The sequence below is a fragment of the Hibiscus syriacus genome, unplaced genomic scaffold (genome assembly GCF_006381635.1).
Source record: "Hibiscus syriacus cultivar Baekdansim isolate YM2019G1 unplaced genomic scaffold, ASM638163v2 tig00110330_pilon, whole genome shotgun sequence".
Lineage (NCBI taxonomy): Eukaryota > Viridiplantae > Streptophyta > Magnoliopsida > Malvales > Malvaceae > Hibiscus > Hibiscus syriacus.
The window spans coordinates 705215-720402 of NW_024062686.1; the positions used below are offsets into that span (position 1 = coordinate 705215).

General features: G+C 33.9%; 2 protein-coding genes across 2 annotated transcripts; one reads left to right on the plus strand and one right to left on the minus strand.

The window, feature by feature from the left end:
* The first annotated feature begins 5407 nt into the window (after positions 1 to 5407).
* On the plus strand, positions 5408 to 6708 carry LOC120118966 (probable galacturonosyltransferase-like 1). The gene has a single exon (XM_039138876.1). It carries the CDS (start codon positions 5442 to 5444, stop codon positions 6513 to 6515), a length of 1074 nt encoding a protein of 357 aa, XP_038994807.1. The 5' UTR covers positions 5408 to 5441; the 3' UTR covers positions 6516 to 6708.
* A 3142-nt stretch (positions 6709 to 9850) lies between these two features.
* On the minus strand, positions 9851 to 12936 carry LOC120118964 (probable vacuolar amino acid transporter YPQ1). The gene is made up of 12 exons (XM_039138875.1): positions 12608 to 12936; positions 12483 to 12525; positions 11856 to 11882; positions 11456 to 11554; positions 11252 to 11355; positions 10980 to 11151; positions 10802 to 10906; positions 10643 to 10738; positions 10519 to 10539; positions 10359 to 10417; positions 10173 to 10263; positions 9851 to 10074 (listed from the first exon to the last, which is right to left on the minus strand). Exons 1-12 carry the CDS (start codon positions 12829 to 12831, stop codon positions 9970 to 9972), a joined length of 1146 nt encoding a protein of 381 aa, XP_038994806.1. The 5' UTR covers positions 12832 to 12936; the 3' UTR covers positions 9851 to 9969.
* Positions 12937 to 15188: the final 2252 nt, after the last annotated feature.

Sequence of the window (15188 nt, forward strand, 5' to 3'; positions counted from 1 at the left end):
GATCCTCCCCAGATAAATCTACGAGCGATTTGTTCGAGTTGATCACACACTCCTCTTGGAATTGCTACCGTCTGCAAAGAATAATTAGGATTAACAAGCAGAGTTGAACGAGCGAAGGTAACTCGGCCCGCCAAGGATAATTTAGACGCCACCCAATCGCCAAGTTTCTTTTGCACTTTATCAACGAATAAATGAAAAGTGCTCTACGTCACCTTCGTCATGGGGATAGTTCCAACTAATTCTGGGGTTTTTGTCAAAAAAATCGGGAGTTGCGTTCGCACTTGGTTTATTGAAACCGATAACTTACTTCTTATGTTTCCCTTTTGAATTGTTCTTAGACGATTTTATTTGTTTTATTTATGATGATGTTGATCTGTTGTGTTAGGTAAATGAGAATGGCGAGCAACTTTGGTGAACCAACGAGCATACAGATAATGGGAGGCTTTGTTCCTATGGCAAGCAGATAATGTTTTTTCGTTGATGGGTGCCTTTGTGCTCCTTGCTGTGCTTTATTGGTGAAATAGTTTGCCATTCCAGCTCATCCACTGCTTGCCTATTTAGTGTCTTTAAATACGTTTTAGCCGAATCGAGGATTCTGTTTTTGGCAAAAGCTGAAGTTGTCTATATGATTTGTTTCATTTAGCTTCAGGTAGAGTCATAAAATAGAACTCAAATAATTTGAATTTTTTAGTAATTACTCGATTGAATTTTTAGGGTTGAGTTGAGTTTATGAATCCTGCATGATATATATATATATATATATAATGTATATGGTTATAGAGAACCTTTAATTGGAATTAAATAGTACCATAACATTATAAATATTTAAAATTAAATTTAAAAAAAAACTTGAACAATTCGACTCGACTTGAAATTTTTTTTAACTAAAATTTAAATTATCAAATAAAAATCGTCAACTCGAATATTTTTTTTTAAAAAAATTTTGACCGTGCTGAACTCAATTGAATACGAACCCTTAACAACATCTCCATGTTCATCAAAGCGGGTGTTTCCCCTAATATTTGAGTACTATAGATTAATGATTGGTTTTATTTTGATGGATTTCAGTGCTAGTTCCCTCAATTTACTCGAAAATCCTCAAATTAAGCATTCAATGTTCAAATTTGTAATTGTATTTCAGATATCTAAAAGTGTTTTTTCGACCACAATTTGTTAGTGGAGTCGATGAATGCTTTTGATTGGATGCACTTTGGAATTTAAGTGGTGTCTTCCACATGGTAGGGCAGGGAGATCGAAAACCCTTGAACCATATTTTTTTTGGGGAGAAGTCATACTCCTCAATACTAAGGGTCATACTCACAAAGAGCTGGGAGGTCCTCGTCGAAGCTCCATGGTGTGTTGTCATCCATCGAACGAACTTGAAGAGGAACATGTTGAGTCGTAAACAGTTAGCTTAGATCAGCTTTTTCGACCCCCAAACCAACTTGAAGACTTTGAGAACCACATCTCCATCTGTGGATCTAAGGGTGACGAGTTTGGCAACCACCCAACTATCCAAGACCTCGAAGGCTTGAAGTTCTTGCACACGAGAAGTCTCAACAATCGTGGCTTCCTCGTCGTAAATTTTAACAGACCCGTCAGGTGCATGACCTCTTCAGACGTCGGAGCAGAAGGCTGGTATGAAGAGAATCCGTTCACACAAACAAAGAAGTGTGTTATGGTCGAAACTAACGACCAAAAACCGTCAAGAAGGGATGAATTGACCTTTAAAAATCTTAGACATGAAAGCAATAAAAGATAGAAAAATTGGCACAATGATATATAATTATTCGACTTCTCAACTAAGTCTAGATCCACTACCTTAGCTCCACACTAAAGATTTTCTAATAAATTCACTAATTTATTATTTCTTTTTCTAGACTCAAGATTAACATTTATATTTCTCTAGTTTTTTTAAAGTTAAATTAGAATCACTTCCCTTTAAAACAAAAGTTTAATTTGGATAAATTAACAAGAATACTTCTCTAAATAGATATTTACAATGATTAAACTCACAACAAAAATACAGTTCAGATTTATTATGAAAGTTTTTTTATGCATTTGTTTAATATCTAAATACAACAACTAAACGAATATCTTTTAGAAAAATATACAAGACTAATAAATTTACATTCTTTTATCATTTCGCTAATAGTTATTTTAAAAAATATTTTTTATAAATATACATTTTGACGTAAAATATATTAATAAAATTGAATATAAACATGGAAAGTGATTAGAAAAGACGAGCATTATTTATAAGTGGAAGGGCAGTGACTGGCACATGCTACTGTGCCTTGGGTTCAATCAAACGCTAATAATGAACGAAGGGTAAGCTTTCATTTCTGTTAGTATGCACACATCACTTCTTTCACTACCATGTGATGTGTCTTATTTATATTACTACTCGTGTTATTCAACGATACGGTTGAAGTTAGTCTCTCTTTTTATTTTTTGTTTTTTTTATTTTTTATCGCCTTTTCGATTTCAAAATTTTATTTTGACTATTTTAGACCGACCCACGTCGCATATATGATTTTGGTTGTGAATCTCTCAGTAGGAATTTTTTGCATACATAAGGATTCAAACTCTAGATTTTACTTAATCGATATCAAATAATTTACCACTTAAACCAAGTCCTGTTGGTTCATATTTTTTTTAATTTCATCATAATCTCATACAAAAGAAATTGTTAAATCTTTTTTTTTTCTGAATAATTAAATAAGCTAACTAAATTAAGCAATGAAACTTCTTTTCTCTCTCAATTTCTTTTAATATTGGTTTGCTATAAAGTTTAGTGGAAATTAGAAGCTTAATTGATTAACATAAACCGCTCTCACCCTATTTTCAAAGATTATATATCTCCAGGAGCATGTGATGTGTCCATTTATATGATCATCATGGATAAGTTAAAAATGACAAAATGGTCACGTTGCCATTTTCATAGTTACAATGTACATATTTGTCCTATAAATAAAAGAAAATCTTTTAAAATTAGACAAGTATGAGTTCATTTGGGAACTAGAGACATTGGTACTAACCTTCTAGGACCCAAAGCATTTTGGGTACCAAAATCCAAATGAATGTCTCTTGTTCATCATAATGAATTTTGGTCAAAATCGGTTTTAATACTTTGTTTTTTTTACAAATTTTAATTTTTGACATAAATTTAAATGTTTTCTCTTGTTAAATTTAGCAGTGTCTTACGTTTCTGTTTATATGTAGAGATTTTTATGCATGAATTTATTTGCAGGGATTACTTCCCATTACAAATGCGCATATGAAGACTGCATATGAAGACTGTTCAACTATGTTTTTATTTATTTATACATTCATTGCAGTTTATCTTTATTTTTAATTTTCTGACTGCTGGAGATCTTACACGGAAGCGGCTCCAAACCTGGCGTTGGGAGCAACCTACTACCCTACCTCCTCTTACCCCATTGCATATGAAAATAGTGTTTTGTTGTTGTTGTTGTTAAATGTTTATGCATGTGATTTAATGTAAATAATATATCTCTAACAATTGTTATCATGATGATAACTGCTTGTTTTGTGATGGCTTGGAGACTTAGAATCATTTGTTCTTTGAGTGCGCTTTTTCTAAGGGCATTTGGGAGGCTATTCTAGCTCGACGTATGGCGGCTATTCTAGCTCGAGGGTAAGTCGTTGATTGCATTTATCCTCAGGATTGCTCGTAATGCTCTTGTTTATTGGGTGTGTCTAGGGAATATCATGTTATTTTTTATGCTATTTGTGATTTGACTCGGGTTAAACGTGTGCATAGGAAAGTTGACAGAGGGAACAATGTTAATAGAGAACTTTGTGAGAGTTGGGGATGCTCATTGTAAGATGTCCATTTTTTTTTTGCTGGATGCCTGTTTGTTTTGTAGTAGATTTTTCTGCTTCTTAGATAAATACACACATACTTATCCAATTTATATTTCTTTTTATTAAGTGATTTTAATGATAAAAGAATATCTTAAATTTAAACAATATCACTAACATATGTACGTCATTAATGAAGTTAAAATTTATTTGAATATTTATTATTCTATAATCCCTGAAATTACTAAAAGAAAAAGGAGAGAGAGTATACATTTAGAAGCAGCACATTCCACCATTTTCTTGTTTACATTGTTCCTATCTCTTTTATTAACAAATAAACTTTTCCACCAGTGGGACTTGACTATTGAAACTTTTAAAACTATGTTTTGCTTGCGTGGCATTTGGTGGGTCCGCCCATTTCAATCACGTGGCAGTGTGTGTCTCACGCTTCAATTTACGTTTCCTATTTCTTATTTCTTTTTTTGTTTTTCGCTTGGAAGTTTTTTATTTATATTTTTTTAAAGGTTGACTTAATATTATTACGACTTATTAAGATAGCGCTTATATAATATCTTATGATATTTCTTACTTTGGACTCTTAGATTGGATTTGGATACTTGATTTGTATTCGTTGATAGCTTTTCACGTTGCTCGAGTTTAATTTATGATTTGTCGATGGTCTTTCAATAGTTTGATTCCCTTTTGTAGTTCGTTTGCCGATACGATAAGACGTGTTTGTATCTCTTTTTGTTCAAGTTTCTTGGTTAGATTTAATATTTCCTTATGTGATCTTAAGTTACTAGTTATGTTTCAATGATTATAAGAAAATTTTCTAATTATGTGTTTAATTTACGATTTTGATTGTAAATCTTTATTGTAGTTTAAGATATTTCCTATTTTGAATAAAATTAGTTACTTCTATATAAAAAAAAGTATTTTTTGTTACAACATTGACATACTTTTTGGGTTTACAAAAAGACTCATTATTAGTATTTATTCATGAAACAAAAGTGAGTATTTGTTTAGTTTACCTCTAAAATAAAACGGGTTAACAACATCCTTAGTCCCTGAAGTCTTTAAAGTTTTTGAAATTGAAAATTTCTAGAGTTTAGTAACCAAAATAGAAGAGAAAAAAATAGTTGAATGATGAATAATATAATTTATTCAATCTATAACAGAAGGAATTAACGAAATCATTGGTCAACGACCAAAAACATTGATCAAATGATTGTATTAAGTTCTTTTTTCAAGCTGAAAGATCACGTTGATCCAAAAAATAGAATGAGGACCTCGAGTTGGAAAGTTCATTGGATTTGTGTGCCTTTTTGCCATTAAAAAACCCTCTGATTTTATTGGACTAATTTATAAAAGTAATTTTAAAATAAAAGTAGAGGAAAGAAATATGAAGCCAAAAACTTATTAATAGGGTTCAAAAACCTTTTTACAAATGGGTTACCTAGAAGCATCCTTTTTCAGCCAAGCGTGGGTTCAAACTTGAAAAACAAAAGAAGGATACCATCGATGTGTACCCCTGCTTATTCTAATGCATAAAATGGAAGATATAACTCCTCAAAAATCTTAACACCCCATTCAACCCCCTCCACCCAAACAAAATGTCCAATCTCGCATTAGTATTCTCACCAAAACACCTCCACCGACACCACCCCTGCATCCTTCTTTTCCTCCTCATCTCAGCCGGTATTGCTGCCGCTTCCTCCGCTAGTACCACCGTCAATTACCAAAGGTTCAAAGAAGCTCCGCAGTTTTATAACGCTCCCACTTGTCCCTCCATCGACATTAATGACACCAACGAAATGTGCTCCCCTCAAGCCGTTCATGTTGCAATGACACTCGACGCCGCCTACTTGCGCGGTTCAATGGCAGCCATATTTTCCATCTTACAACACTCTTCTTGCCCTCAAAACATCATTTTCCACTTCGCCGCCTCCGCCACCGCAGACCGCCACCACCTCCGCTACACGATCTCCCGCTGTTTCCCTGCCCTTAAATTCCAAATCTACCCATACGACTCCTCCGCAGTGTCCGGCCTCATCTCCACCTCCATTCGCTCGGCACTGGACTGCCCTCTCAACTACGCCCGCAACTATCTCCCTAATCTCATCCCTCAATGCGTACGCCGAGTCGTTTACTTAGACTCAGACCTCGTCCTCGTCGACAACATCGCTAAACTCGCAGAGACACCGCTTGAAGACGATTCCGTTTTGGCCGCACCCGAGTACTGCAACGCCAACTTCACTTCCTACTTCACCCCAACTTTCTGGTCAAACCCTACACTATCTTCAACATTTGCGGATCGAAAAGCTTGCTATTTCAACACTGGGGTAATGGTGATCGACTTGCAAAGATGGCGTGAAGGAGACTACACGAAGAAGATCGTTGAATGGATGGAGCTTCAAAAGAGAATAAGGATCTACGAGCTGGGTTCTCTGCCACCATTTCTGCTTGTGTTTGCAGGGAAAATAGCGCCCGTTGATCATAGATGGAACCAGCATGGGCTCGGAGGAGACAATTACAGAGGATTATGTAGAGATTTACATCCCGGACCGGTGAGTTTGTTGCATTGGAGTGGGAAAGGGAAGCCATGGGTGAGACTCGATGCAAACAGTCCTTGCCCTTTGGATGCTCTGTGGGCTCCTTATGATCTTCTGCAAACACCCTTTGCTTAGGAATCTTAGAATACTGGTACATGTTCAACAATAAATCCTTTTTTCCTTTTCTGGGCTGAGATTTTTAGCTTCAATGATGCCAACCCGAGTGGAAAATTAAGATTCTACAGCTAAGGGAGCATTAACAATCTAAATACAATCTTTGCTGCTGCTTTTTTTATCTATGTATTGCCGAGAACAGTGTATAAAATAGATAATTAAGGCTAAAATATTTTCACTTTTCATGTCCAGTCTTCCCTTTTTACGTTTTTGGCACGTTGAATTACTTGCATGAATTTTGTCTGACCATAATAACCTAAATTCAACGCACGACCATTTGAAAAACTAGGTGTTGGACCTACCAATGTCAAGTTTAATTTAAATTCACCTTGTTTTACTCCACAATTTAAGACTCTTCGATTTACATGGATTCCTAGATTTGACCCATACCTTATTATAATGCCAGTACTTCTCCAGCTTTGTCAACCATGCATATGTAATATCTTCAATTATTAATTTAATTACATTTCATCTTTATTTATTTTTAGAATAATTATTTCGATATATATTGAACAACACTTTATACTATTCATGATAAGCTATATATAGCAAGAATCAATTTACTAGTACAGTATTTTTAGCTTTTTGATTTTTTGTTTGCTATCTTTCCTTGTCATTGGTTGTAGACTGTCTACCAAAAACGCACTATCTTTATCATTGATAAAATTAAAATAAAATTTAATGCTTAAATTATAAAGTAGAAACGTTATTATCGATTTGAATTATTAGATTGATAAAGTTGTTTGGATGGGCATGAACTGAATTCCACGGATTACGATCTGATTCGACTTAATCGGGTTATATTTTTTTTAATTTTGGGTTTGGATTAGGTCGGATCGAGTTTTTTTAAGGTGATGTTCGGGTCGGGACGGGACGAGTTTGAGTTTAGGGTAAAAAATATCCGACCCGACCCAAAAAATGTATATAATTTTACCTTATATATTTAAGAATAATTATAATAATACCCCTTTATATATTTTTTTTCTTCAATTAAGTCAATGTTTTTATTTAATAAAAATATTTTTTTCTTTGTCATGACATAACACAATGAAAGTATAATTCAACTTTTATTTGACCGTAATTTTAAAATAAATTAATTTATTTTTTAAAATCACTTATCTTAAAAAATTAGCTAATGATATTTTCATATATAATGGGGTGAGGAGGAGGTAAGGTAGTAAGCTGCCCCCAATGCCGATTGAGAGCAGTTTCCGTGGAAGACCTCCGACAGTCAGAATTATAAATTGCTCACCGTGAGACTCGATCCCACGACCACAAGGTTAAAAACCTTGCGCTCTACCAACTGAGTTGGGCGGGTAACTCAAAAATCACTTATCTTAAAGTGTGATGTTAAAAAAATTGAACTTATTAATTCAACAAGTCAAAATTCATCAACTTTAGATTTTTTCCCATGCCACCCTAGATTCCACTAAGATAAGTCAATAATGTAGAGTTTAGAATAATTTTTTAATTTTGGTCAATTAAATATTAAATAACTACCAGAATATATGTTGGTTGTCGTTCGTCTGTTTTTTTAGTTTTTAATTAGAATAATTAATAATTATGTCTTTGTGACATGTTTTATGCTTTTATTGTATGTTTTGTTATGTCTTTGTGGCACGTTTTTCTCTGTCTTTTGGTAGCTTATGGTTTTTTCCTTTTTTCGTTTATCTTTTTTTCACAGGGTTGGATTTGACATAGCCACGATTGATCAAAATGACACCTATTTGTTATCATTATGATCTTCCTTGCTTTGGACACTCGGTTAACTTGAATATGCGTTTTGCGCTCGTGGATAGTTTTCTCACGTCGCTCAACTCTGATTTGCGATTTGTTGGTGGTCTTTAAGTAGTTTTATCCTATTTTGTGGTTCATTTGCTGATGCAGTCAGATTTGTTCATATTTTTATTTTATTCGAGCATTGGTTAGGTTTTTTTAACCTTTTCCTTTTATGGTCCTTGTGTGATCTAGGTGGCTAGTTTTTGTGTCAATGGTTATAGGAAAATGTCCTAATTATAATTTAATTTACATTTACGGTTATACTCGTAAATCTTCATTGTAATTCTGGATATTTTCTATTTTTAATAAAACTAGCCGGCTTTATATATAAAAAAAAGATCAAACAAATAAAATTTGGATTCTAGAACCTGGCATTAGAGGTTAAAAAGCCATTAATAAATGAATTAATTGGTTAAATAGAGTAGGTCAGAAAAATAACTCAAGTGGCTGAGGTGAGGTATTTCAATCCAATTTCGGATTTTGCAGCGCTGGACTTGGGCTTTTCATCTACTGGAAGCTCAAATTAAGTCTCTCATGGCTCGTGTGCTGAAGCAGAAATTGCAATGATGGAGATGCCACCTCATTATATATATTTTTTTACTTACTGATAACTCATGTAATCTTTCCTCATTACATATATGATTGAATTAAAACAATTTTCTGTTTTATTTTAACTATCATTTTACTCGATGCACAAAAAAATATATATGAACTTCAAATTTAATGATATCCAGAGCCGAAGGGGAAACGACAAAATACGTATTTAGTTTATCAGTAATTAATAGTTTGGAGATCAATAATTCATTAATAATAGATCTTCATATAGACTAAAGCTTGTCGATTTTTCAAAAGCTCGCATTCCTCAAAAGTAAACCCTTTTATCAATTATATTATATTAAGGAGATCAGACAAAACTCGTGACATGTTCACATGACTTATTAGAACGAAATTCAAGGTCTAAGATCAAATATACATATGAGTCTACAAATAACCATAATAACCTTAGGTTGACACAAACACCGAAAACAACTATAAATATCTTTAACTGAGATTGGAATAGAGGCTAAATAGCCTTCACAACCCTTTACGTCGGTTTCTTCTTCCTTCATGACCAATTCTCTCCTCCACGTAAACATTGGTCATTGTTATTTGTCTAAATCGAAAGAGGTGAATTTTTAGTCGCTAATAACTTTTTCACTATTATATTAGTGTCAATTTTCATTATTTTATAATAATTATTTATATTTTTATTACTATACTTTTTTACACAAAAAATTAATCCTTGTTGATTAATGCTTCTACTTTGATTTAATCTTTTACTTCTATAATTTTATTAATTAATCCAAATAATTAACACCATTATTTTTATTCTATTGTTCAAAGTGACATAATTTGATCCTCCACTTTTAATTAATCCAAATGACTAACACCTCACTTTTTCTTTGTTCAAAGTTAACACATGAACTATCACCAATAAAATCTAATATTGATTTTTCCATAAGACGAACAAAAAGTGAAGATAAAAGAGACAAAATTTTCAAAATTTGCAGATAAAAACCAGTGATCATGCATAAACATAAGCTTACACGACAACCATGTACTTATCAAGGCATTTAGCTGATATGGAAACTTAAAATCAAGGCTTAACTCCTTTACTTGCTACCGCGTAGTGTCCATAATCTTCTCCATCACTGGTCACTGTCTCTCTGAAATATTTGTAGTAAATGTACTGAAATATGATCTGTCGTAAACAGTGTTAAGGTTCAACATTATCAACAGTGTAAGCAAGCAATAATAATCAATTGCATGATTCGATCATTAACTAGATGGAAAGGATACAAATAAGTCGAGTGCCACGCAAACTACAGCATCCAGCAACCATGGCATGTTAGCCTTAATGCTTTCCCATTCAGTGGTTCTCACCACAATGCTGTGCAGCAGCCATTAAAGATGATGCTTTAAACGAGTCGAATTGTTGCAGAATAAAGTAAAAGTGGATGAACAACTATGTGAGACAGAGCAAACCTCGCCACGTAAGTAGCATTGGCCGTCAGTGCAAAGATGAACATGAGAGGATTCAAGCCCTGCATTATTTTCCACGCATTTAACCGTTTAATCACTCAACGTGTTTTAAAAGCAACACAAATACATTGATGTTTAGACTTGGAAAAAAAGTATTACGTACCTCCACACTGCCTCTTTTGATCTGATCAAGAATAAAAAAAGAACCGATGATTTTGTTAAAGAAGTGAGATTTTATTCTGACTACAAAGAAAAAGTATGGTTTCTTAATTGAACTCGTTGTTTACATTTAACCATATCTGAGGGATTCGACCTCCCATGTATATGGCAGCCATTAGCCATCCCAGCCATTGTCCAAAAGCACTATGCTCCATACTGTGTTCCTGCGGAAAAATCCAATGATTCAAGAACAATTGTTGTTTGAATTAACCATGAATTTATCATACCTGTAGCAGTCTTCTATTGGTAAAACCAGTTTTGACTTCCATCGAAGCCTTACTTCCTAGTGGCAAGTTGACTGATGCAGCTAAAAATGTACCATAACTTGCAGCCTGAAAAAATAATCATACCTATGTCATTCAATACCTCTCATGTTTAAAATCAGTTAGCAAGTTCAAGACCCACCACTCCCGGAATCGGCCGAGGTCGAGTTCTGGACTTATGGGACAAAACCGGACCCGATTCATCTTCAGATGACGAACCATTCTCAAGTGCCATAGCGGAAGGACCACTTCTAGCTACCCTCATATATGTTCGAAAAGGTGGAGTGCCACTACCAGCCAGAGATCGGGCCAACCTGAAATAGAATAATATTGTAGATGTCTCATGGAATTAGCTCTTCATACAATAATAATGAAACAAATGTACAATAAAATATGAAGAGTAGAGAAGAGCACGTGTAATAGAACTCCCTTCGATGATGGGTTCTCCCCTCTGCCTTAGGTATGGGAATTCCCGACTCATCTTTTCCAGGTTTCAAAGGCTCTTTCTCGTCTTCAACCTAACATTACATTAAAACATATTCATGAAACCATGTCTGAAAAAAGAACCCATTTTTCTTATCTGCAGTAATAAAAAAGAACAATGTCAAAGCTGTGTACCATGCTTTTGGTTTTCATCCCTCTACATTTCCACCACCTGCTGATATAGTCATAGTATACACTTTGCAGCACCAGAACCACTGTACTTATTGTATAGAGCTGACGAACAAAACTAGGCAATTTAATTAGCGTTCTCATAAGTAATATAATTTCACACGTAACAAAAATTCAAGACAATATCACAAAGTGTACCACTTATTACAAGATGTTGGTAGACAAAGATTGGGTTTGTTCTATATAAGAAATGGACCGAGTCCAAGATGTTGAGTTGGGCCATTTTAAGTTGTCCAAACTGTTTATTCAAAAGTAGTCCTCATTTTGTAATTATAAAATAGATGGAGGGTTTAATACGTAATGAAACGTTTAGACCTAGAAAGTAGCCATAAGTGGTAAGTTGTACCAGAGCTGTGTAGAACTGAGTCGGCAACTGCATACACAAAATATGGAAAAGTCTCACGTACAGCGGATAAAATATACAGTTAAGAAAAAGATGTTATTAATTTTATTATTATTTTTTTAATAAAACTAATAAAATATTACCAAAAATATTATTATTTTTATAAATTTTATTATTATTAAATTCTTTACCGATTTTATTAATATATCAGTAAAGTATTATTGATTTTGTTATTTTTTCTATTAATTTTGTTATTATTGAACATTTTACCAGAAATGTTAAAAAATCTTATATTTTAAGTAAAATAATAATGTTTAATGTATTTTTTTACCGATTTTATTAAAAAAATAATAACAAAACCGATAATATATTTCCTTAAACGTATATTAACACTTTCCACTGTATAAGTTCTCCGCAAAATATACGAGAAATGAACATCAATGAGGTTAGCAAATATATATCCTTTTTATGAAGGAAAATTGAAAGATAGCACAAAGGGTGATCTGATTTTAACCACAATTTTTCATTTCAGGTTTTTGGACCACCAAAGGCACTGTAATCTATGGCTGTCGTGAATTCAAATTCACCATAGCCTGAAAAGAAAGAAAGGAAAAAAAAAGAACCACTCACTGTCGCAGGTTCCAGAAGACACCCGATAAGATTGAACACATCACTGCAACAAAGAAAACAAAAGGGGATTAATCGTACAAAACCATAAACAAAGCTTGTAAATGAAAAGGAAAAAGAAAGCGAACCCAGCAACCCAGGTAAGGAGAAAAAGGAGGGAAACGCCATGGCCGGACTTGGTTTTGAAGTTGGTGATGATTTGAGGGATTTCTGCAACTCCCCAGCACACTAAACTGATAATTCCGAAACCAAAAGAGAAATCATCTCTTAGACTGCAAAGACAGTCTTTGAAGTATCTCTGAACCCACCCAACGCACAGCTTGTTCTCCCTCACACAGTAAGGTTGAGACATGGCTAACTTATCTTTTCTCAGCCAAAATAATGGATACAATGTCCAAGTTAGTGATTTCTGGGAAGAAGAGCCATTATATTATATACCAGAAAAAGAGGTCCAAAAGCATGTATAATTATATTAGTAACGCAGCAATAAGTACTTTAGTCGTAAATGAAGTATGATACTCCTTGAAGTTAGGGTGAGTCGATGAAGTCAAGTCAAATTGATGAATATTATTTTATAATTCGAAGTTAATTTAATTTTTTTAAAATTTTATTTAAATTTAATTGTAAATATTTATAATATAATAATATTATTTGCTTCCAATTTGAATAGTATTTTATAATCATATACCATGCCTATATGTTTTTTCGTATTTTTTTTCATATGTGATTTACATATTGTAGAAATCAGAGTAATTCTCTGTAATTTCTTATTCTTTTCAATATGACAGATTACATATTTATATACAAAATATCTCTCTAAAGTAGGAAACTCTAAGAAAGGAAAAATAATAATCCTAGGATATGATCCCTTAAAATAAGGGATTGCATAAATATATTTACAAAAGCATATCTCTATAGGAATGGTAACAAATCATATCTCTATAGGAATGGTAACAAATCATCTCTATAATTCCTACACTCCCCCTCAAGCTGGAGAATATACATTGTATAATCCCAGCTTGAATAGGAATTTATTGAAAACAGGCTTTGGCAAAGCCTTAGTAAGAATGTCTGCAACTTGTTCTTCTGAAGGAATGTATGAAAGTGTGGCTGTCTTTTTGTTAACTTGATCAGCAATAAAATGCCTATCAATTTCAACATGTTTTGTCCGATCATGTTGAACTGGGTTCTTGGCAATTTGTATAGCAGATTGATTATCACACAAAACTTCAAAGTGATCCTCTTGATTAGTGACAAGTTCTTTCAGTAGTTTAAGTAGCCAAATTCCTTCGCATATTCCCAATGCTAGTGCTCTAAATTCAGCTTCAACACTACTTCTTGAAACAACAGATTGTTTCTTACTTCTCCAAGTTGTAAGGTTTCCCCAAACAAAAGTGCAGTAGCCACTAGTGGATCTCCTTTCAGTAAGGTCTCCGGCCTAACTGGAATCTGTAAAGATCTTAACAGTTCTGTCTTGTGTCTTCTTAAACATTAAACCGTGTCTTGGAGTTTTTTTCAAGTACTTGAGAATTCTATTTGCTGCTGCCATATGCTCTTCAGTAGGATTAATCATGTGTTGACTTATCACATTTACAGGAAATGCTATATCTGACCTTGTCAAGGATAAATAAATTAGTTTCCCAACTAATCTTTGAAATTTCTCTTTGTCTACCAAGGACCCATCTTCTTTGTTAAATTTCAAGCTTGCCTCCATTGGTGTATCAATCGACTTACAACCAAGAAAACCAATTTCTTTGAGTAAATCAAGTACATATTTTCTTTGGTTGATCACAAGTCCTTCTTTTGACCTTGCCATTTCCATTCCTAGGAAATATCTTAGCTTTCCCAAGTCTTTGGTTTCGAATTCCTTATTTAACAACTTCTTCAAATTGCAAATCTCTTCTTCATCATCTCCGGTAAGAATTATGTCGTCCACGTACACAATAAGGATAGCTTTCTTATTTGTAGAAGTTACTTTGATGAAAAGAGTGTGATCGGCGAGGGATTGCTTGTAGCCGTTTTTTAGGATGACTTTAGTGAACCTCTCGAACCAAGCTCTGGGTGATTGTTTTAACCCGTAGAGAGACTTGTTGAGCTTGCACGCCTTGTTACTTCCTTCAACAGACTTTAAGCCAGGTGGCAACTTCATATAGACTTCTTCTTCTAGCTTGTCATTAAGAAAAGCGTTTTTTACATCAAGTTGGTGTAATTTCCAATCGCAATTTACAGCCAAACTTAGGAGTACTCGAACAGTATTCAGCTTCGCCACAGGTGCAAAAGTTTCTGTGAAATCTATCCTATATGTTTGTGTAAAGCCTCTGGCCACTAGTCTCGCTTTGTATCGTTGGATGCTACCATTTGAGTTATACTTTACAGTAAAGATCCATTTACAGCCAACAACCTTTTTTCCTTGAGGAAGGTTCGTAACAGTCCAAGTAGAATTTTTCTCCAATGCACAAATTTCCTCTTCAATAGCCCTTCTCCATTTTGAATCCTTTAGAGCTTAAGCTATGCTTGTGGGAACCTGTTCTTTATCCAAGTTTGCTGTAAATGCTTGAAAAGACGGCATCAATGAATTATAACCAGCAAATTTTTCAATAGGATGCTTGGTGCACTGTCTAACCCCTTTTCTAATAGCAATAGGGAAGTCATCTAGAGTGGAGGAAGTGGATTTACTGATTTCTTCTTCTATTTCGGCAGCTGGACCCA

Excerpts from the sequence above, each read along its gene's own strand:
- LOC120118966 (XM_039138876.1), top strand. The coding sequence starts at position 5,442 with ATGTCCAATCTCGCATTAGTATTCTCACCAAAACACCTCCACCGACAC.
- LOC120118964 (XM_039138875.1), bottom strand. The coding sequence starts at position 12,831 with ATGTCTCAACCTTACTGTGTGAGGGAGAACAAGCTGTGCGTTGGGTGG. Across the intron at positions 11,555-11,855 it reads CTCAGTTCTACACAGCTCTG|CTCTATACAATAAGTACAGT; the intron begins GTACAACTTACC and ends TTTGTTCGTCAG. Across the intron at positions 10,075-10,172 it reads GCGTGGCACTCGACTTATTT|ATCATATTTCAGTACATTTA; the intron begins GTATCCTTTCCA and ends TGTTTACGACAG.